The 24272-nt window shown below is 35.3% G+C and overlaps 1 protein-coding gene across 1 annotated transcript in view; it reads right to left on the reverse strand.

Moving 5' to 3' along the window:
• The window catches only part of LOC129753099 (protein timeless homolog), a 225096-nt gene that overhangs the window by 22231 nt on the left and 178593 nt on the right, over positions 1 to 24272 (reverse strand). Inside the window, exon 11 of the mRNA XM_055748904.1 lies at positions 13579 to 13720. Coding sequence (XP_055604879.1) covers positions 13579 to 13720 — 142 coding nt within the window. The remainder of the gene's footprint in view (positions 1 to 13578; positions 13721 to 24272) is intronic.

The raw sequence follows: 24272 nt of genomic DNA on the forward strand, positions 1-24272 counted from the left end.
TTGTATGATAAGACCGTTTCTATCAACTTAAGCTTTGAAATAAGTTGGAGAACATAAGTGATTCGACTAACTAAAAGTCATATCCAAGCATTGAAAATGCAAAAATCGCTATTTGGGAACCATGAATCGAAGGTACATTGGTATGCGTGCCAACAGCATTTGCATTGCAGTCTGCCGAGCAAAAGCCACGTGGTCTCCTACAGAACACAGTGGTTTGAAATATAAAAAAAAACTAAGTTAACTTAAGATATTTTTCTTATCCAAAAATTGTTAAATCGATGGCAATTTATGACTTAAGTATATAAAATACACAATTAATTGAGTTTTGGAATCGTTTTCTATTGCTTGGGAACCAAATACTCAGAGTTTTTTTTTGGATTTTTGTTCTAATTTTTTTCTTGAAAACAGAACCTGGAAGTTCAGGAAAATATCGTTTTCTTTCCAATTATTCCTTAAAATATGTGAGTCGATTTAAAAAATGTTTACAGCAAGGTTTACATTATAACATCTTTTTGGCGTATCAATCCACTGCGCAACGCCCCGGGCATTCGACATGGCTCTTGCCAGAAGCTCATAATCTCAGCTAACAAATTCAAAAGGGCAAAATTTTAAAATACCATTCAAGGAATTTTTCATTTTCTTTCTTTATGGAGCCAAACTCCACAATATGAAGACAGTTGTTTTTTAGTGAAAATAACCCTATGTGTCGCAATCGCATTGCGGAATTTCTGGACTTCCGACATTTTGAAAGGAAAGCTTATTTTGTGCTTCCCTTCCAACCAAGTTCATCAATGTTTTCAAAAGCCTTTTTGTTGTATGAGTGGCGCCCGGTGTTCCATCGTCGCATAGAACTTTACGCTCAGCTGACGTCATTCTGTCAGTGGCCTTATATTCAGAATAGCCAACGATTCTGTTAACTGTCAATTGAGCAATGTTGGTAAAGATCTATTGCACTTTGCTGGTGGCCAAGAATCGAATCATAGAAACGGAAAACAATTGGTACGGCGGCCAAGTGATTGGAGCACCGCAGTGAGTACTTTGCATGCATTTTGCTCACATAATTGAAAATTCCATAGAGAACACATATTTTTGTTGAACTTTAAGCAAGTTAGCAAGTAAATTCTTCAAAGGGTGTTCTATGGTACACTCAACAGGAAGGTTGGAATGTCGGAAAAAAGGGTAAACCATGCCTTAGGTGCCAAGGTCGGGTACATTTACCCTAATCAATAAGGCCGGAACAATATTCAAATCCTTCTTTTGTCACTCGGAGTTGGAACATCGCGAAGGGGAGGTCACTGTCAGTTTTTAATTGCCAACATTAAAAAAAACCTTCGACATTTTCCTTATGGCCAAACTAAAAACAAACATTTTCAACGCTTTTGAAAGATAATTATTAAAATATACAAAAATTATAAAAAAAAGCATAGCAAAGGATTTAAAACTTACAAGGTGACCTTGATTGATAAAGACTCTAAATGAAAAAATGTCGAAATTTTCATAATTTAAAACTGATAGCAAGTAAATAACATTTAACAACAAAAAATATAAAAAATAAAAAAAAGGATGTAAAAAATAAATTTTTGAAACTGCCAAAGAATTTAAAAATTGTGGAAATCGTCAAAACCTTATAATATGAAAAAAACTTATTATACTTAATTATAAATTTGCTTCGAAGCTTCACAAATTCCTATTAATGTTATTCGTCTTCCAACACAATCTTTTTAAAGTAAAATCACAAATGTCAAATCTTTTCTCGTTTTTTATCGAAACCGTAGAAATCTAGCCAAATTGTAACGAAAGAAGAAACAAAAACAATGAAACCAGTTTGCAGTTTGGCTTGTAGCGGATTCCGATGTTTCTTTGTGAATAGTTAACTTTTTTTCCCTGACAATTGTCAAAACTAGCAGAGCCACATTCCATGTAAGGATTTTCCCCGAGTGTGCAGAAAGAGAAAAGAATAAAAAAAGCATTTCCCCGACATCGTTTCAGACGGAACAATTAATTTGTTGCTCCTCCATCCGACCATCTCGCTCTGTCTCTCTCTATCCGTATGGCAGCATCTCATTGCCATAGAAATAAACGGCGGAAAAATCATTCCGACTGTTGTTTGGGAGCAAATCCATTCCACATTCCGTTGCTGGCTGACTGGCGCTCGTTTCGCTGACTGTCGGCTTTTATTTCTGTATATTTTGCCAACCCCAAAGCCAAAAGGGACTATAAACACAAATATCCTTTAAAATGGTGCTCCCCCTCACTCCCTCTTTTAGCCTCTTTTAGAGTTGCTTCATCCTCATCAAAAAAGGATTGTATTTAAATCCCCCGATTGCAAACTTGGCACACTCAATTACACTTTTCCTGTTTGTGTTGATTCTTTCGTGGTGGCTGCTGGCTGAGTGCTTGGGGGAAAGTGCTAGACTTAGCTTAGTGGGGAGGGGCGGCCGGGTTTTGTCTTGATGTCTGGGAGACTGGCAGAATCCGTGATGTTCTTATAGTGCTCTGATGCTGCTGCTGCCTGCCTGCCAGTCAGAGGGCTGATGATGACAAGGGAAGGATGAGGGTGGCGCCGAGTGGCCGTGCCGGGCTAGCGGAAGTTTGTAGAGTTTTGTTTGCCTAATAGACGCCAACCACCCGTGCGATTCATCTAACAAAGACTCTCGTCATCCCCCACCCGTTTACCGCACCGTCCGCTTTCGTGATTTTAGCGTGTCGTTTCCGAAACCCAATCTACCTACCAAAATACAACCCGTTAGTTCTCATCCGCCCGCGAGAAATGGTAATAGAAAATGAAGAAAAATGCCGACTTTTGAACGGATTAAGTGAAGAAAAGCGATTTTTTGTTCCACCACCGCCACCGTGAGAACAATTCCATGGGTGGGTGTGTTTTGAGATGAGAGTTTGAATGATTTATTTACAATATCTAACTAGAAGTAATTTCAGTCATTTTAGTCATTTGTGTCATTTTTGTCACTTTTGTCATTTTTGTCATTTTTGTCATTTTTGTCATTTTTGTCATTTTTGTCATTTTTGTCAATTTTGTCATTTTTATCATTTTTGTAATTTTTGTAATTTTTGTCATTTTTGTAATTTTTTTTCATTTGTTTCATTTTTGTCATTTTTTTCATTTATGTAATTTTTGTAATTTTTGTCATTTTTGTAATTTTTTTTCATTTTTTTCATTTTTGTCATTTTTTTCATTTATGTAATTTTTGTAATTTTTGTCATTTTTGTATTCTTTTGAAATTATTGTAATTTTTGCAATTTTCGTCATTTTTACAATTTTTGTAATTTTTGTAATTTTTTGAAATTTTTGAAATTTATGTAATTTATGTCATTTTTGTCATTTTTGTGATTTCTGTGATTTTTGTGTTTTTTGTCAGTTTTGTGATTTCTTGTCATTTTTTGTCATTTTTGTCATTTTTGTCATTTTTGTCATTTTTGTCATTTTTGTCATTTTTGTCATTTTTGTCATTTTTGTCATTTTTGTCATTTTTGTCATTTTTGTCATTTTTGTCATTTTTGTCATTTTTGTCATTTTTGTCATTTTTGTCATTTTTGTCATTTTTGTCATTTTTGTCATTTTTGTAATTTATGTAATTTTCGTCATTTTCGTCATTTTTGTCATTTTTGTCATTTTTGTCATTTTTGTCATTTTTGTCATTTTTGTCATTTTTGTCATTTTTGTCATTTTTGTCATTTTTTTCATTTTTTTCATTTTTTTCATTTTTGTCATTTTTTTCATTTATGTCATTTTTGTTATTTTTGTTATTTTTGTCATTTTTGTCATTTTTGTCATTTTTGTCATTTTTGTCATTTTTGTCATTTTTGTCATTTTTGTCATTTTTGTCATTTTTGTCATTTTTGTCATTTTTGTCATTTTTGTCATTTTTGTCATTTTTGTCATTTTTGTCATTATTGTCATTTTTGTCATTTTTGTCATTTTTGTCATTTTTGTCATTTTTGTCATTTTTTTCATTTTTGTCATTTTTGTAATTTTTGTAATTTTTGTCATTTTTGTCATTTTTGTCATTTTTGTCATTTTTTTCATTTTTGTCATTTATGTTTTTTTGTTTTGTCATTTTGGTCATATAAGTTTCTTTGGTCTTTTTGGTCATTTTTGTTTTTTTTTGTCAATTATTGTCGTTTTTGTCATTATTGTCGTTTTTGTCATTTTTTGTAAATTATGTTATTTTTATAATTTTTTTTTTTTTTTGGTCGTTTTTCTCTATTGTTATTATATTCGTTTTTGCCATTTTTCTCGTTTTTTTTTCATTTTTGTTATTGATGTTAACTTTATTTGGTGTTGTCATTTTTGTCGTTATTTTGTCATTTTTTTTGTCATTCTCTTTCATTTTTTTTTTCATCGTTAGGTTATTTTTTTTTTTAATATTTGTCATTTCGGTCACTTTTGTCATTCTTGTCATTTATGGTGTGTTTGTCATTTTCGTCATTTTCCTCATTTTGGCTATTTTTGTTATTTTTGTATTTTTTTGTCATTTTTGTCATTTTGTTTTTGTCTGATTGTTATTTTTTAATTTTTTAATTTTTGTCATTTTTGTCATTTTTGTCAATTTGGACTTTGTTTGGCTTTAAAAAAATTTGCAACAACACAAACTGAAGGATTGAATTCGGCGGCACTGGCCGTGTCGCAACACGGGGTGTTGTGTTTCTCCCTATGGATGATACTCCAATCCGTGGCCTCTACTCCGTTGCCGTTTCTCTAATTTCATCATCAGCGCTTTCCGGATCAAACCACCCGACCTCATGCCACACGAGGATGGAGGCAGGCAACCAAGTTGTTACGACGAGCGACGATCTGGAAAGTCTTGGAAGGATGGAAAACAACAGCAACAAAGATGCAACATCAACAACGAAAACAAAGCGCTGCCAGTGTGGGAGACAAGCGTAAGTAAATAGCTGTTTTATTGTCCTTTTCCTTGGTTTGCTTTCCTAAAAAAGGGTGAAAAAAGTATGGTCGGGGGGCGATGCAAGATCTTGGCTTCTCCAAGCCCGGCAAGAGAAATTATGATACGAACAGGGGGTGTTGTAGAAGTGCACTTTAACATTAATCATAAAAAATGGAAGAAAGCGCGAATAAATTATGCTCGCCATTAATTAATCAACGCGTCATTTGCAATGGTTGTAGATAATTAGCTGAGCGAATTAAAGTTGGAAAGTTGTTATATCATTTGCACGAGTTTTATTTCTTTCTTTGGGGTTTTTGTACTTTATCGAAAGTAAGTTTTTTTAAAATGTGCCGTGGGGAAAAATAAAACCAATATTCGAATATCCTATTTGAAGACTGCTAAGTAATAGATCAAAATGGTGCTTCGTGGGTTATATCGCATACCCCAGTTTACTTTACATTATGAGACTAAATAAAAAAAAAGAATAAAAGCATTTAGGAAAGAATAATTTCCAGAGATTTCACAAAAATGACAAAACTCATAATTCTAATAAATGCATCTCAAATATTGTTAAATTACTCTATTTAGCAAACAAAAATCGAATCTTTTGATTATTCCGCAGAAGATGGTTTACCACAGGTTGGTAGAATGACAAATTTTTTGTCTCCCGAAACTGTGTATTTCTGTCACCACGATAAAACTTCGGAAAATGTCATTTTCTTTTTAATTTCAAATGAATAAATTGATAAATACGTGTTTTGGACATCACGAGTAGAATTATTTTTAGAGCCAACATTTTCAATTACACTTGATAATCACTATATTTTATGTGTGGATTCTGGTCTTACATCAATTGTCGTCCTAGACGCTAATCTGTACTCAATTGACGGAACTTCAATATTCACAAGAAGGAAAAAGCACGACGAACAAGAAAAACACCTTTCAAGTTCGACTGTTGACAGGGAGTTAGACAGGGAGAAGCAATAACAAACTGAAAACGCGTTTGATAGCAGAAGCAACAATATAAATGAACGCGTTTCTTGTTCGTCTTAGGTTTTTCGAATGCAATCGGCGAATGCTTGACTTTGAAATTCTTTTAGATTCACACGATTAGGGGATGAGTGACCGATAAAGAAGAGGAACCCATTTGAGGAACAGTCAATTGAGTGTGACGAACCAAAAGGCTTCACAGTCACAGCTTCACGCCTCATGACGCTGGCGGATCGCAACCCTGATCACAACACCGGATGATCATGGATCAGGATGCGGCCAAAAACCGCTTCAGAATTAATTTAGTAACCATGACTCAGTTGTCGCGAAAAGGGCTGTTAGTCAGTTCTGAGTAAAAGCCGTTTAGTCAGAACTGAGTAGGTACGGTTTTGGCGACAACTGAGTAGCCGTCACTCTGAACTGAGTAGCTGAAAGTTAGCGAGTATACAAATGCTGACGAGTATTTCATTATTGAAATAATCAGATTGCAGTTCTTAACGACCATGGCAACGGTTTCGAATCGGAAAACCAATCTCGGCTTGACCAAAACGTGCTTTTTTATTTTTTCGTTCAAGGTGGCATTAGAAAATGAGAAAATCAGGTTGAAAATTGAGGTTTCGTCACTTGAGTACAGATTAGCGTCTAGGACGACAATTGATTTAAGACCAGTATCCACACAGAAAATATATAGTGATAATAAAGGGTAATTGAAAATGTTGGCTCTTAAATAATTCAACTCGTGATGTCCAAACACGTATTTTTCAATTGATTCTTTTGTTTAAAATTATTAAAAAGAAAATGACATTCAGTTCGATCTGAACATTTGGAGCTTTTTGAGAGTATCGCCATTGTCAGTTTTTTGGACCTATCCTCTACAAAAAGTAATTATAAAACGAGCTGATCAGCTGTTGAGGTCACCCGTCTTCGTGCTCGTGTTTTTTTTACAAATTAGAGCTGGCTAGGTGTGTTTAAGATATGGAAAGGCAGCCACTGAAAGAATAGAGGCCTGAGTTGCTCACAAATACTTGCAAGATTTTCCTTTTTTTTAGAAACATAAAGGGTGATACGGTCAAAATTTGGTCAATATCAACTTGACGTATTTCTTTCAATTTTGCATTTAAAAAACCTGAACACCCCTCATTTTGAAGGTGTGTGTGTGTGTGTAGAATGTTGCTCCTATTTTGATTTTGGAATTCACTCTTCAGTTGTCAAAATGCCTTAGAAGAAAGAAGAGCAGCGTATCAAAATTTTGCTCGCGCATCCGAAAATCCGAGCTACTCGCACGCAAAGCTGGCAAAATCGCTAAAAGTTGCCAAATCAACCGTTACAAATGTAATTAAAGTGTTTGGGGAACGTTTGTCGACAGCCAGGGAGTCTGGATCGGGGGGAAATCGAAAACCGGAAGCCGCTGAGACGACAAAGAGAGTTGCCGATAGTTTCAAGCGAAACCCCAACTCTCCGAGATAATAAGCTGGGTGTATCGTCTACAACCGTGCATCGAGCCAAAAAACGAGCCGGACTATCGACTTACAAGAAGGTAGTGATTCCAAATCGCGATGATTAACAAAATACGACGGCCAAAGAGCGATCCCGGAGGCTGTACACGACGATGCTGACGAAGTTTGACTGCGTGGTAATGGACGACGAAACCTACGTCAAAGCCGACTACAAACAGCTTCCTGGACAGGATTTTTATACGGCAAAAGGAAAAAAAATAGCAGATATTTTCAAGCACATGAAACTGTCAAAGTGTTCGCGAAGAAATATCTGGTTTGGCAAGTCATCTGTACCTGTGGCTTGAAAAGCAGCATTTTCATAGCTTCCGGGACTGTCAACCAAGAAATTTATGTGAAAGAGTGTTTGAATAAACGTCTGCTACCTTTCCTGAAGAAACACGGTTTTTCTGTACTGTTTTGGCCGGATTTGGCGTCTTGCCGTTACGGTTAAAAGGCCATGGAGTGGTACGCCGCCAACAACGTGCAGGTGGTTCCCAAGAACAAGAACCCTGCCAACACGCCAGAGCTCCGCCCAATGGATCGATGGAAAAAGCTAATTTTCCGAGTGGAGTCGCTACTAGTGCTCAGAGCTGTCAAACCTCATCATCTAAGTAGCATAGAAAACACAGAAATATCAACAAAACATTACACTGTGTTTCACTATGAGATATCACGTGGACAAAAATAGAAAAAAAATCATCTTAATATTTCATGAAAGAAGATACTTTGTTAAGGAAAAGCTCAAATTTCAGAATTCTCCCATTCTTAAGATATTGAAAAATGGAGAAAAACTTCACTATGTTGAAAAAAAAGAACTAAAAAGCATCACCGACCACCGATAACAAAGATTTTCTGTGAGTTATATATTGTTGTAAACGTTAATCTCTATAAAGTGGCTTCAGAGTCACTAATAAGAAGATAAAGCGTAAGAAAATGAGGAAATCAGAAAGTTTTCAGACGAGATCATTTAAGTCCGGCAGATTTTTTTCAAGTTTTGCGTGGATATTCTAACAAGTTCTGAAGAGTTCAGTTACGATCTCAAGATTAGGAGCTTTTTGAAAATTTCACCGTTGTCAGTTTTTTGACCTAGACTCTATAAAAAGTAATTATAAAACGAGCTGATCAGTTTTTCTGGTCACCCGTCTTTGACTTTAAAACTTGGTACCTTAATGGGTTACCTATATTGTCCTAACTGTTCAAACATGTTTTTTTTTTACAAATCAGATCTGGCTAGGAGTGTTTATAAAATAAAAAGGCAGCAACCGAAAGGATAGGGGCCTGAGTTCTGCACAAATACATGACAGATTTTTGCCCTTTTTAATAAACATATAAGACACATTCAAATTGATATTATGAAATGTTAACTTATAACCAAAAAAAAAAACGACAGTCAAATTGTTGAAAACATTTTGAATAATTTTTGTCCGCTTGCTTGTATGACAATCTCTCATAGTGCGTTACCACAGTTACCATAGTTACTGCAAGATTTGTTTTATTTTCATAATAAACAAGAATGAACGCAAAGGATAAGTATAAAGTAAACATGAAAAGATAGGCTGGCAGATTTTATGAAGTTTTAATTTATGTTGAAGTTCTTTTTTTTTTTCAACAAATTAAAAATATCTATATGATCGAGCGATTCTATGTGCATGATCGTCTGAGTGGATTGGGAGTAAGCGGAGCAATAAACGATGGAATTCTATACTATGCATTCCTGCAATTTTCCAGCACGTTTTCGGCCCTGGTCATTTTTTTAAACCGTGGAAAACCGCACATTCAATCTCAAAAACCGACCCATATTCGGACAAATCTGAGCAAAGTATTCCAATATTTAAACAAGATAATAATAATAGGAAAAATTCTCGTGAACCTTTATTTTATCGTCGAAGCACATCAAATTGTGTTTAATAATTCTAAATTTTTTTAAATTAATTTTGATGAAAATAATTATAAAAAATCGTTTTTGGATCAAAATTTAAAACTTATCTTTACTCAATTTGATTTTTTTTTTGGGTAAATTTAGCAAATTTTGTGAATACATACGTACTTTTTTAAAATGAAACGGGCATCCGGGCGGATCATGGGCTGGATACGCCCGGATAAAACCGGGAAATCTGGAATGCTTGTTCAATAATTTCTAAGAACCGTTGATACTATTGAAAAAAAAACTAATCTTATTCATCCCATTGAAGTAATTCAAACGTTCTTTTTATTCATAAGTTGTGGAATAAATCTTTCAGGCCATTTATTTGTTGATTATACTAGCATTTAATTTACAGATTAATTTATCAAGAATCAAAATAATTTCATGTCACCCTAACCTGTATTGCTTTTGCACCGCCATCTGTTAAAAATAAAAAGGTTTTATATTAAAATGATAGATGGCAGATTTTATCTCTCTAGTGGAAAACTACGCAGAAGGCGCTTAAATCGATCCATTGAGAAATACTGGGCTATTGTCAAGCGGAACCTAAAGAAGACCAAAAAAACTGCTAAGGACGAGCAGCAGTTCAAGGCAAACTGGCTTTCTGCGGCGAAGAAGGTGGACAAGGTGGCTGTACAAAATCTGATGGCAGGGGTTAAGCGTAAGGCTCGGCAATTCGGATTTGGAAAAGCGGAAGCCTAACTAAATATTTTTCCTGAATTTTTTACTAATTAAACTTGAAAAAGAAATTTAATTTGATTTTTTAAATGAACGATTTCACCGATTTACACGCGTTTTCCCTTGACCAAATTTTGACCGTATCACCCTTTATGTATAAGCCACTGTAAAAATTCAGATTTTGAAATTTTAACTTATTATCTTACGATAGTAACCAAAAGAAAGGACAGTCTAATTGTTGAAAATATTGTGTATATATTTTTGTCCGCTAGCTTGTAAGACAATCTCTCATAGTGCGTTACCACAGTTACCAAAGTTACCGAAAGAATTGTTTTATTTTTATAATAAACAAGAATGAACGCAAAGGATAAGCATTAAGTAAACATGAAAAGATAGGCTGGCAGATTTTATGAGGTTTTGATTCAGACTCGCTTCGATATTTTCCTCGACATGCCCGGATAAAACCGGGAAATATGGAATGCTTATTTTATAAGTTCTAAGTAGAGTCGATGTTATTAAAAAAATCTTATTCATCTCATTGAAGTAATTTAAAGGTTTTTTTTATTCAACAGTTGTGAAATAAAATGTTTAGGCTATTCATTTGTTGATTATATTAGCATTTAATTTACAGTTTAATTTATCTAAAATCTAAATGATTTCATATCACCCTAACCTGATTTCACTTCAGTACCGCCATCTGTTAGGAGGGATCTTCAATCCAATAAATAGAACCTGTAAATTAAAAAAAAAAATCGCCCTTTTTGAAGCGAGAGGAGTACTCAAATACAGGCAAATTTGTACAAAATCAAAAACTTTATGAAAACACTAAGACATTGGTTTTGTTAATAATATGTATGTTATATTTATTGAATATGAGTCTTCATTTATTAAAATGGGAAGCGTCTGTCAATACAAGCTAGCATCTAAATTAGTTAAACTTTTTTGACAATTCAATAAATCATCTCATTAAGTCTAAACGCTTACGTTTATCAATTTTTCACAAAAATCCTTCGAAGATTGTTAAAATTTGGTAATTTTTTTTTGTTAATTTTGTATGGAAGTCCCCCTTTTTTTGGATTCGGAAGGTTTAAAAGTTAATCGAAATCATTCCCGGTCTTAAAAACCGGGAAAATTTTTATGTTGATCGGTTCAGTAGTTTCCCAAAAATTTTTGAATTGTGTCCTATTTTTTTAAATTTTGTATGGGAGTCCCCCTTCTTTTAAGTCGGAACTGTTTGGAAGTTCTTTAGAAACCGTCTCCAACTCCAAAAACTTTTACATGCCAAATTTCACATTGATCGGTTTAGTAGTTTTCGAGTCTATAGGGAACTGGAATTTAACTGCTACATCGAACGTTTGTCTTAATCTTATGTTTAGCTTTGAATATATTTTTTTTAATTTGTTCATAACATCTCACAAATTGTATTCCCAGTTTTAACTTTCCATGCACCGTCATCTCTGGTCTATGACCTTGGATATAGCGCCTTTACTCGCTCTTAAAAAGAAAGATGAAAATAAAGAAAATAATTATAAGTGCACCCAAAATCTTCCGAAATTTGAAATTTCCAAAGGTTTTGTGAAGGAAACGAAAATCTGCCCCTTTTTAAATCTGTCAAGGTTAATTATTAGTTGTGTAATATACGCATGTATATACGATTCTATAATTATTTTAATACTGTTGATTGGAAATTAATTAAATTAAAAAAAAATACCGTTGAAGTTATAAAATTGATTAAGAAAATTTAAACAGAAACATGTTCATACACATTTAGAAACGTATTGATAAAAATATAAAAAAAAACTTTGGATTCAAAATACTCAAAAATAAAACATAAGACAAATATTTGTCTGAATAATTTCCTTGTATAATAAACATAGCAATTTGTGTTTTGCTGCTCTCCAAAAATATTTATCAATCGCAGCAATCTGCCACGCAACTCGTGGGACAAGATTCAGAAAGCCATTAAAAACTCCGCTTTTTATAACCTTTTTGATATTCACAGACCCTAATCGTTTATTAGCTTTCACCATTCATTAGGACAACACCATTCGTGGTAGCTGGACAACAGGTTGAGAAAGTGGAGTGCTTCCAGTATCTTGGTAGCCAGATTACGCCTGACGGTGGTACCAGGAAAGACATCGAAACCGGATCAGAAAAGCTGGATTTGCTTTTGCAAGTCTCCGAAACATCTGGCGCTCACGCCAGATCTCTCTACGAACTAAGATCCGAATCTTCAACTCAAACGTCAGATCCGTATTGCTGTACAGGTGTGAAACTTGGTGCACATATGCGGTGACGACGCGAAAACTGCAAGTTTTTGTGAATCGCTGCCTGCGGAACATCATCCGCGCTTGGTGACCTGGAAGTTGGATCTAAAAAGTGGAACTTCATCGCCGGTGTCATCAAGAGGCGCTAGAAATCGAGATTCGGGAACGTAAGTGGAGATGGATTGGGCACACGCTGCGATAAGATGAAAACGAGATTTGCAGAGAGGCGCTTGACTGTAATCCAGAGGGGCATCGAAGAAGAGGCAGGCCCAGAAGCTCGTGGCGGCGTAGTTTAGCCGCTAAAACCCGCACAGTTGACGAGAACCTTGGCTGGCAGCAATTTAAGACGCTGGCTCCGGATTGCCAGCAGTGGAGATCTTTTATCTCAGCCCTATGCGTCGGACAATCGGTGCCGGACCCTTAGGTAGGTAGGTATTCATTAGGACATTATCCGCGCGAATGTATTTCTTCCAATAAAATCATTTGAATGCGACACAGCTTTGTCGCCAGATCATCACTATTCAATGTCTCTTCCAAATCCGCGACCAGTTGCCGTTAAGCTATTCTGCTTCTTAGGCACAGTTAACACCGTAGGTACATACAATCGCCGAATTGAAATTAAAACTTTTCACTGTTCAATCTAATAGTTGTACAAAGGAACACTGAATCTACAATTTAAAATTATCATTTTCACTTTAAATTGTTAAAATGATATTTAAAATCAAAATTTTGCAGCTCCGAAAAAACGCGTGCTGCTCCAACACCTACTCCCGTAGTTGTGCCGCATAAAAAAGGTTTAAAAAAACTAAATAAGCAGAAAGTACTGAAAAATAAAGCTTGTTTATTGGAAACCTCCGAAATAATAGCAGCTATTTCCATTTCTGTAGAAAAATCAATAGCTTCAAAGCTGGAAAAATAATACACAATACAAAACACCGCTATTGCTATTACTTTCTCGGAAGAAATTGCAGAAAAATTCGAAAAGCTTGAGAGCTTTACTTCCCAACATCGCGCGCCTCCCCACCATCTGCTAACTATAGCCATCTTGTGATTGTGAGTAAAATAATACCGGCGTCGAAAATAAATCTCATTCATTATTTTTGATGAGCAAACGGAGGCAGTTCATGATAATGACGATGATAAAATGCGATTATTTCCTGGGCAGGTAGCTAGGAACAGGTAGCGAGTTCCGGGAAACAAGCGTGAGGCAATATTTAATAAACGTGTTTTTCGTTAAATCTGCTGTGGAGCAGAAGCATCAGCAGCGATGCGATGATGGCAAATAAGAAACATTTCTGTGTAGCTACAGTCCTACATACCTGGAACAACAGAGCCGGCATTTTACATCCTACGGCAATCCGGTGAAGCAGGGTGACGGCCGCCTTCAGCGATGAAGTTGGAATTTGGTCCCAATCGGCGAGTGCCACCGTGCAAGCCCGCACAACCTTCGGATTCAGCAGCCTGGGTGGAAGATAGAGAAATAAAAATAATAAGAAAAACTGTAAGGAGGTTTTCGTTCAATATGGTATACGGGTAATCGATAGGTCCGGAATTCGTTAAAAATAGCAAAACTGTGCCCGGCATGGCCAGACATAATAATCAATTTCACGAAATGCCGCCCACGCCCTTTGCATGTTTGTGGGAGAAATGTCGTCTCGAATCTAAAGGGACACATAAACAAAATAAATTCCAACTATTACTTTAATCGTACCTACTTGAGAAATTAGATTCAGCGAATAATTGAGCCATTATGGATTTGATTGGTTGGTTCAGTTACACATATGAATCATTCTAACATCTTTACAGCGTATGTTCAACGTAATTACCGTCAGATAATGCACGAAATTGTGGTGCTTGTTAGGTCGGTGGTTTTTGGCGTTCAGCTTCCACGCCTCCCTGAGATGTAGGTAAATACATACATAAACGTTTTCGCTTGGTGCTAAAATGGCGACAGAAGTACCTCGCATAAAATTAATTGGATTTTATTTCACAATTAATCTCACCAGCAGCCTAGCTAGCTCGCGCTTCCTGTTGTGGTGTAACACCTAGCGAAATTATGAAATCCTGCACCTGTGTGAAGATACCTGTGCTGTTTAACGGCATTTGTGTTGTTTGAGTGTTGGTAGTTGCGGTTTTCAGTTTTGTGTCGTGATTTATGATTGGGAAATTAGTTTCCACGGGAACGAGATTCACTTTTCGTCTTCAGAAAGCACCTCCTAACTATAAGTAAAAACCCACACCTGGAGCAGTTGGGCATCATAAGGAAGATAAAAATTTAAACGTTGATATGAAGGATGGATAATCAACCATACTAAACTGAGGGTAACAAAACAAAACATGTGATTGTGTTAGGACAACTTTGGCTTTTGGAATTTGCGAACCTAGTATGGTGGCCTTTGGAAGCTTCATGGAAAGCGCGTTTTGAAGCCATCCAACGTAGGTTCGTGCGTTACGCTCTTCGTGAGCTACCTTGGGAGAATCCTTTAAATTTACCGCCATACGCTCATCGTGGTGCCCTGCTTGGACTTCATACGCTGTCGGATCGTCGTTCCATCGGTCAATCGCTGTTTGTGGCTAAGATACTTCGTAACGAAATTGACTACTCCTGGCTACTTTCTCGCTGTAATATTTATGCTCCAGAAAAAAAACCTTGCGTAATAGAAACTGGCTCTCTCTGGAACCCAGAAACACGAGCTATGGCAGCATCGACCCTCTTCGTTCCGCAAAAATGTGCTTTTTACGTTATTAAAGCATGGATCGCTACAAATCTGGACGCACTATTTATTTAACCATAGTGCTCCTAGTTGTCGGATCTGGAATGTTTTGGCAGCACTTTGTAGAGGAATGTTTCTTCTACCAGTGCTGAAAATTTCATTACGATTCGTTTTGTTTCAAAAAAGTTACACGTGATGGAAGCCGCGAGATGAAAATAAATTTTGAACACCCATGTCAAAAACCCGACGTGGTCGGGTTCAAAAATCGCCAAATCGTTAAAAATGGTCAAATCAACCGTGTGTAGCGTTCTCAAACGTTTCCGTGAGATGCGTACTATAGATCGGCAGGTTCATACCAAGCGTTATAGTGGACCTAAGAATCAGAAACTGCATTTGAAGGTGTTGAGAACGATCAAGGAAAACACAGGGTAGTCGGACTATGACATTGCCAAGAAATTCAACGCCGACTGGTGCACCGTCAGCAGAATTCGTCTACGCGAAGGAATACGATCCTATCGGACCAGTAAGCAACCAAAACGGACATTGAAGCAGAATTTAGTAGCCAAAGGACGTGCCCGCAAGTTATACAAGAAGATTCCAACGAAGTTCGACGGATGCATCCTCATGGATGACGAAACGTACGTGAAGATGGATTATGGGCAGCTTTCTGCCCAAAAATTATGTAAAGCCACCGCAGTGGTGCACTGCACTGGTCATGGTGATGTCCCGGCAACTTCAAATTCGTTTTTGCTGATAAGTGTGCAAGAAAGTGTTTGATCTGGCAAGGTATTTGCAGCTGCGGACGAAAAATTCCGGTTTTTGTGAAAAACAAAACCATGGACCCCGAAATTTACAAGGAGGAATGCCTGAAAAACTTTTTTTTTCGTACATTAGATCTCACAAAGGACTAGTTAAGTTTTCGCAAGATTTGGCAAGCTGCCACTACAGCTAGGAGGTTCTACAGTGGTATTGGGCCAACGGGTGGATTTTGTCGAAAAGGACATCAACCCACCCAACTGCCCTCAATTCCGCTCTATCGAAAAATTTTGGTCAATTGTCAAGCAGAAGATGAAGAAGAATGGTAGGACGAATCGGGAAGCAACAGAGATGAAGAGATTGTGGAACAAAATGGCCGCTGAGGTCAGCGAATAGGGTGTTCAAACTATAATGAGTGATACTCAACCAAATATTCGAAAATTCATCAAAACAACATCGGAATAATTTTTTTATTATTTTTCCTTTAAAGTGCAATAAAAACCCTACATTTCAAGCACAAAACATTTTTATTTCGTTTACATAGCTCCGAGATAGATCCGTTTTAATGCGTCCAGATTTGTAGTGATCCGTGCTTTATAATGTCTTAGACTTTAAGGTTTCCACTGCAACTTTTAAGCGCCGTATTGAATCTTATTTAAACGACCAGTTAAGAAATTAAGAAAAGTATCATGTAAAGTGCTAATAATATTAAGTAGATCATTAAGACACCTTTGTCAGATGATTCAAATTCAAATTCAAATAAACAAATAGCTTAGCTTAGCTTAGCTTGGTTGACTACTCATATCCACCTTAAATCATCGAACTGGAAACGCTGTGCATATATACAAGTTGAAAAAATCAACTTTTTTCTATACATTTCGAAACTCAAAACGATAAAGTTAATGATATTTACAGCTTCCACTTTTTTTCAACGGAACTGTAACATTCATTGTTTTCCCTTGAATTTCAATCGTTCAACGATCATGAATATCAAGGTTATTTCATGATTTATCATAATTATAGGACCGTGAAATTTCGTGGTTTGAATTATTGTTTTCATTTAAGTTTATATTTTCATTTGAAAAAAAAAGTATCCCGTTTGTTTGCTTCATAATTTATTCAGATTTTTGGTTTTTGATTAAAAAAAAACTAGTCATTTAAAAAAAAATAAGAAAATAGTATGGTTCCACTGTAACACTGGTGGCTCTTGAGCCTCTACTCCATAAACATTCCCTGGGACACGGCCAGATTCCTGCTCACCAGTCCACTAGACCACCAATCCGCGTGATACCGTTTTGCGTCGGCGTCTATCCTGTCCACGTCAGCAGCCTTCGTATGCCAGCCTTAACTAAAGCTGGAGCGGGGAACATAACCAATTTTGCCAGCTTATGGAATTAAAGAAATTTGTATCAGTTTCATAACTCTACAAATCAATGAATATTATAACAAAAGTACTTACCATCATCACCGGAGTTGAAAGGTCGTCTTCCTTTCCAAATCCCGCAATCGCGATTTCGGAACTTGTCCGGATTAGTTGATTACGGCCGCGACAATCACAAAAAAAAATCCCTTGGAGAAAATGAGTTTGAGCGCGAAAAACTTTCTCTGCACGGAAAATTGTAAAAAAAGCAAAAATTTACTAATGTTCGCATAGTTTGGATTTTCATTTTACTTTGAATTACATTGTAATAATAAATATCACTAGAAAAGTACTGTGAAACCATGATTCTGATAGAAATGTCAACTATGAAATATTAGTAATTTACGATGTACTTCACGGTGACTTTCAAAATTATGATAGTTTCATGATTAAAACTGGTTGAAAATTATTTAGAAATTACGATGATCTTGATTGTTAAATTGGAAATCGTTGTTTTGATATATTAATACCATGGTCTTGGCTATTCGGGATGCGCCTCGGTGATTGGGTTAGAAATTTTAAATGAGCTGTCAGCTGTGATAATTGATGAAGGTCGTTTTTGAAATCTCATCAGTGAAATTCTAATTCTACTCTTTGCCTCATGTTGATTTCTTTATTATGGAGAAAAAAAAGGCTTCTTGCTATCAACTATGCACAGAAAAAATAATTCGTCTCAAATAATTACTTAGGTCTAATCCAATGAATGCCACTAAACAGTAAAGAAAAAAAAATGTTACCAATTCAATATTGAAGTGATACAAAAGGCTAGATAAATTAATGTGGGTTTTAGAGAATATGACAAAATTGTTTCATTTGAGCTGTAGTTTTACAATGTTTTAAAAAAATGAACTCTTAAGATGAAAACTTTGTATGTAGTTTTGACAGCAGTCCAATCAAAACGAACCTTTAAAAAAAACTTGAATCTCGAGTGAAATAATGATTTTAAACAAAAAATCCCTATGCCATAAAATTTTAAGTAAAAATTTCACAGAAAAATATACTTATCTTTGACATCAGCGTCACTTCTGAATTTGATTGAAACTTTTCAAAACTTCAACAATGTAAACGAGTCATCATAAAACCAGTAGCACAAAGCATTAAATAGTTTTTACGGCAAAAAACCCGATCTAATAACGAAACAGTGTTCCCTAACACTCACACAAAATTCACACGTTTATTCAACTATTCGTACTTTCTCATACACACTTTACTCATCAAAATCATCTGAATGACTTGATATTGACAAAAAAAAAACCAGGATTCAAACTTTCTGCTGTATCTACTACAAATAAACGCCAAAATGTAGGCTTTCTCAGAAAATAAAAAGTTACCGGAGCTTTCTTGCAGCCAAACTTGAACACATGTCATAGCATGCTTTGACTACAACTACATACATAAATGTCAAAAATTCGGGACAAAATTTATGAAAATTTTTCTTTTACTAAATACGTTCGACGTTGAAAAATAAATGAAAATAATGAAACGAAATACTCATCTTGAAAATAATCAGGAGCTTTTTTCCCAGATCGACGCTCGGGTTGTATCGTTAAAATCTAAGAATTCAACAAATTTATGCCGACCGTACTCAAAAACGGGCGCGTGGAGACAAGTATTTTCTGGCTAAGTTTGTAGAACTTGAATCATACTTCAAAATGTGGTATTTAGTTTATGGATCCACATGCCCCATTTTACCCAAGAAATTCTTAAAATAAAGGAAAAATAAAACTTAAAATTGCGATAACTTCTGAAGACAAGGTCGTGGAGACTTTAAATCTAGTGCAAAATGTGGGTATTGAGTATCGCAATAAATGTTGTGAGAATCATATTTATGTAAGTTCAAAATTTACAATAGTTAAGTACAAAAAACAAATTTTAAGTATGTTTTAAACTGAAAGCTTTATAACTCTGCACTGAATAGAGATAGAGCTCTTATTAATTCAGCAAAGTTTCATATTTTGATGACATCTACAACTTTGTAGAATAAATTTGGTCTCTATCTCTTCAAACAAAAAAAAGTTAGTGCATTTATTTTTATCGTAGCAGGCTGTCACTAATTTTTGATTCTTTCACGTTATGGGAAACAATCTCACTAGTAAATATTCTGAAGACAACTAATAGGTAAAATGAAAGACAAAAGCAACAGGAAAAAAGTTCCATTTCAGACCATTTTGGACCACTGTGCATCGGCAGCAAGGTCCTGCCTATGTCTGTGTGGCTTGGCCTTCAAACACAAAGGTTAAGATGTAGCTAACAGGAAAATCAAAGTTTATCACTTTAAAAAGGGTTCTTAGACAGCCTCTGTTATGTTATTGTTAACGCGTAAATTTAAGCCACATTAATGAGTCTCATGATGCTGAAGTATAACGAGAGAAAACAAACCTATTGAGAGAAAATTTATCAGCAGTTGATAATTATTATACAGACTGGATACTCTTTTGGCACAGATGATCAACGCCCGATCAGATGACGATCGAATCAGTTAAAATCAACTAGCGAAGTGATCGGATGTAGCTCCGCAACACAAAATAAAGATTAAGTCAAAAGCTCAAGGTAAGTTATTTTTAAAAGTTGTACAATAAAATGGCATATCTTTGAAGACAATATAAAGTGATTCGAAAGTCAATCAGCGCTTCTGAAATCATCTGAAAGGAACACACACATATAGGATCTCAGTGAAACTTCATGTTTCTTTGAAGAGATCTAAATTCTACTAAAGCTATGATCATTTAGTATCCGGACACTTTATTTCGGTGATAGCTACATTACGAGAGCTCGGATATGCAAAATTTTAGTAGCGTTGTGTAGGTTATGAAAAGGACTATCTTATTTTATTATTATATTTTTTTCAGATTTTTAAGTTAACGTGTGTTAGCGATATTCACGATGCAAAAAGACATTTTTGCACAATCGCCTCGAAAATTCTTCATTGGCGACTTGAAAACTCATGAACAGTTGATTTTTTCTAAATTTTTTTTTTGGCCCAAATAGTTAAAAAGTATAAGGAGCAACTCTAGGATGCTCACGAAGTTCAAACCGAGCATTGGAGTGGGACCCTTGATCTCAAATATGGGTAAAAAGACTATGGTTATTGAGAATAACTGAAAGTAGACCCCTTAACTATGCAATAAATCCGTTTCTGGCAGGCAAAAACTGTTGCCTGACTAGTAGACACTAAGTAAATAGGTAATAGTGAGCAGTTTCATAGATCGAAATCTGTGCAACCGGTTTTTACGCGATGTGACAGATGTGTTCTGATGGAGAAATTTATGTTAAAACCGAAATTAAGAGGTCGAATTCTTCAAGATGCCTACTCATGAAAAGGTTCGAACCAGATTCCAATTGGTTTTTCCAGGTGAATTTGTGTAAAATATCATGATTTTGCAAAGGTTTTGCTTCTGTGTTAAAAATAATCTATATATATAAAAAGTAATTTCCGTTTGTTTGTTTGTATGTTTGTCTTCAATAGGCTCAGCTGCCTTAAGAGCTAGAGAGCTGAAATTTGGCACGGGTGCTCATTAGGACCAGGAATGATGAAAAATGTTTTTAGATTTTCGGATGACCCCTTTTGAAGGCGGTCGTCCATTCAACAACGGTTTTATTCCCCCGAACCAAAAGTCATGGCACCCATTTTTTGAACCGACTTTCGTTTCCGTTCGTTTCGTTGGCGGAATTATTTTCACCATCACCATAGGCAGGCTATTAGAAACGACCATCCAGAGCTCACATGTACTGGATAGCAAATCAAAACTTGCTCAGCATTAAAAATTTGAAAGTAAAAATTTTGGCGGGTGTTTTTTGTACTACTGTTCAGAGCACATGCTACCGTTACGAGATATTTGGATGCAATTATAAGCCTACATTTTGATTGGAAAATAAAACTAGCCTGTAGGAATATATTGACTTGAATAGTAGTAGCTTTCAAAGTGCTCTTCACCGCCGCTGGGGGGTTTTGAGGATCAACGATTTTTATATTTTTGGAATTCCTCATAGAGAAAGAATTTTTTTTTAGATTCAGAGTTATAAGTTCAAGGCTGTGATTTTAACGCTCCAATTGGGATGTTAATGGGGGATTAGAAAATTGATAAGATAATTAAATTTGAGGTTTTGAGTTTTATACAATTTGATTTCACTGGCCAATTTCTAACTTTTGAGTTATCATTGATCTATTAATGGGATGTTTGTGTCCTGAAAAAAACAGAACTAAAAAAAACTTTTTTCATAATATAAAAATGGTGTTTTCGGGTATTGATTGTTTTTGAACATTTTTTACTATTCATTTCAGACTCAATGTTTAAAAGTGGATGTGAGTAGTCTATCAAGCTAAGCTAAGCTAATATAAAAATGGTGTTTTCGGGATGATTTGCTTTCGATAACTTCTAAAAGCAATTAGTTGAACTTTGAACATTTAAGGTAAACTAATAATAAAACAGGGCGAAATTGAAAAGCGAAAAAATACTCACATGCAATTGAAAACATGCAAAGTGAGTTTTCAACATGCTTCAACAAAGTTTGGAGGTTTTTAAGAAATTTCTAATTAAATGAAACTTAAATACACCATTTTACAGGGAGATCATCCATATTGAAAAGTGGGATAATCTTCAACAGATATTTTCATTAGATAGGGGATGGAAAAAATAAAAAAGCAGTTTAATCTTTTGAAGATAAAACTATTCAGCCAAATCTATTCAAGTTTTCTAAAAAATGATGGTTGTAAAAAATGTTTTTCATGAAAGGATGAAGGATTGGGATGAAAATTTGAACACGAGAGTTTTAAGGCAATCAGTTTCAGGTATTGAATTCAGTGTAAGGGGCCGGCAAAAGGTGGGCGTCCATATTAACGTTTCAATATTTTTGCAATATCGTCGTTACCATACGGATTGGGATGAAAATTGGCACGGTAATTTTCAGGGACGGACAATCGATTATAGATGTCATATGTTTTGCCAAAGGTCTACGACAGGAGTCGTCCATTAGTTTTTTACTGCTTTTAGCAATATTGACGTTACTATGCAATAGATTTCTTTGAAAGTTTGCGCACGGGAGTTTTGAGGGAAGGAAATTAATTTCAGATATCAAAGATTGTATAAGAGGCCACCGAATAGGGGTTTAACTTTATGGCAATAATTGCGTTGTTATGAAACTGTCGAGTCGAAATTCATACACGGGGGTTTTTTGGCACGTTCAATTGATTTCTGATTTAAAATTTTGTAGCAGACGACAGAAAAGTGAACGTCCAATATTTTTGCAATAATAACAACAATAATTTCGGAAGTGCATCTGGAAAATGCTTGACAATTGGCGTATTCATACAACAAGTTGAAAGCGAAACGGAGTTCGTATGGGATCAGCTAGTAGATCAATAAATGACTGGAAAAAGTGTGCAAAGATAAAAAAGGGATTTTATAATAAAGTAAGAGTATTTCTTGTAATCAACGATAATTTTTTTTTATAATTCTACATTGAATATTAACACCTTCATTTCTTCCATAGAAAGTTTTTTGATCAAATGAATAGTTTTTGAAATACACACGTTTGTAACTGCCCGGAATCTTAATGATCATAGCCTTAATGCTAACACCACCAGCCCACAGAAAGAGTACTATGTATGCCGTGACCGAGATTCGATCTTATGACCTCTGGCTTAGAAGACTTGAATGCTATCCTCTAGGTCACGGTCGGCGGCTGAAAGTGTTAAAATAAGTCGATATAAACTGCAACAGTTATCATACAATGTAATCCTTATCAAATTTTATATTTCAAGCACTCGCAATCACTTTTTTGCCCTCTACGAAATTTAATAAGTTGGAATTTTCAATTTCCCCTTTACTTTGTTATTTTATAAGCTTTTCTTTGCCGAAGAAATTATAAATATTCTACTAATATAAATATTTTCAAATTTTTTTCCTCAACATCATGGATTTGAAATCTCCTTGACTAGATTTTTGCCAACGTATTAAAATTGATATAAAATCATACCATGTTAGAAGAGTGTCAACATCTTATAGCCAGAAAAGAATCCATGTACTTAATGGTAATCAAAGAAAAATGCAAGAATTAGGAAAAGAAACTCTAATGCAGTGATTTTCAAACTTTTTCACTCACCGCCCCTCTGTTTCTATATTTTGGAGCTCAAGTGACATTGGAACCAATTTGTTCCGAAATGCAACAAAAATTGGCAACTCTCAAACCTTCCACCGACCCTTGCATGCTCTCAAAGACCCCCCAGACAACTTTGAAAACCACTGCTCTTATGGGTTTCAAGTTGTTTTTGTCAAACTAATGTACAGTTGCGTTCAAAAAAGAATGAAATCGCTTGAAGCTGCGCACCCACTTCCAACTTTGACAAGCTGCCATTTCTCTCTCGGTTGATATTTTTTCATGAAAATTTCACACAATCTAGTTCAACTACCCAACTAAAACTCCACAAAATTTGAAGTCTTTTTAATGACGGGAAACAAAGTTACACATGTTCCCGTAAAAAAGGGAAATTTGGAGTTGCTTCACTAAATTTGCTGTATCTTTGACAATTTTCATTGAAAAATCTTGAAATTTTGTCAAAAGATGTGAAAATGTTTGATCTAATACCAGGCCAAGTTTCGTCAAAATCGATGAACGTGATCAAAAATGGTGCCGGGTTAAAAATGAGGTTCATTATCGCCCAGCAGACGATTTCATTCTTTTTTGGACGGATGTTTATATGGAAATCATCGTAATCCATGTATTCTTGGTATTTTCTTTCACAAAACCTATATTTATCACACAAAATGTTATAAACTGCTAAAAGCTTCATTCGTTCTTTGTTTCGAAAGAGAAAATGTTTCAACAGAGTTCAAAATAAGAAGAACAGAGCTTCAGAAATGACCTGCTAATTATACCGATAAACAAATTTGATCCACAATTTAAGCGAATATTCTATTCGCTCTTGTGTTTCAATACCAGTTCTTTTGGAACAATTTCTGTTTCTAAACAAAGGAAGAATAAAGTTCCCATCAATTTACAACATTCTTTGTGATAAATTTTAGTTTTGAGAAAGAAAATACCAAGAATACATGGATTACGATGATTTCCATATAAACATCCGTCCAAAAAAGAATGAAATCGTCTGCTGGGCGATAATGAACCT

The sequence above is a fragment of the Uranotaenia lowii genome, chromosome 1 (assembly GCF_029784155.1).
Source record: "Uranotaenia lowii strain MFRU-FL chromosome 1, ASM2978415v1, whole genome shotgun sequence".
Classification (NCBI taxonomy): domain Eukaryota; kingdom Metazoa; phylum Arthropoda; class Insecta; order Diptera; family Culicidae; genus Uranotaenia; species Uranotaenia lowii.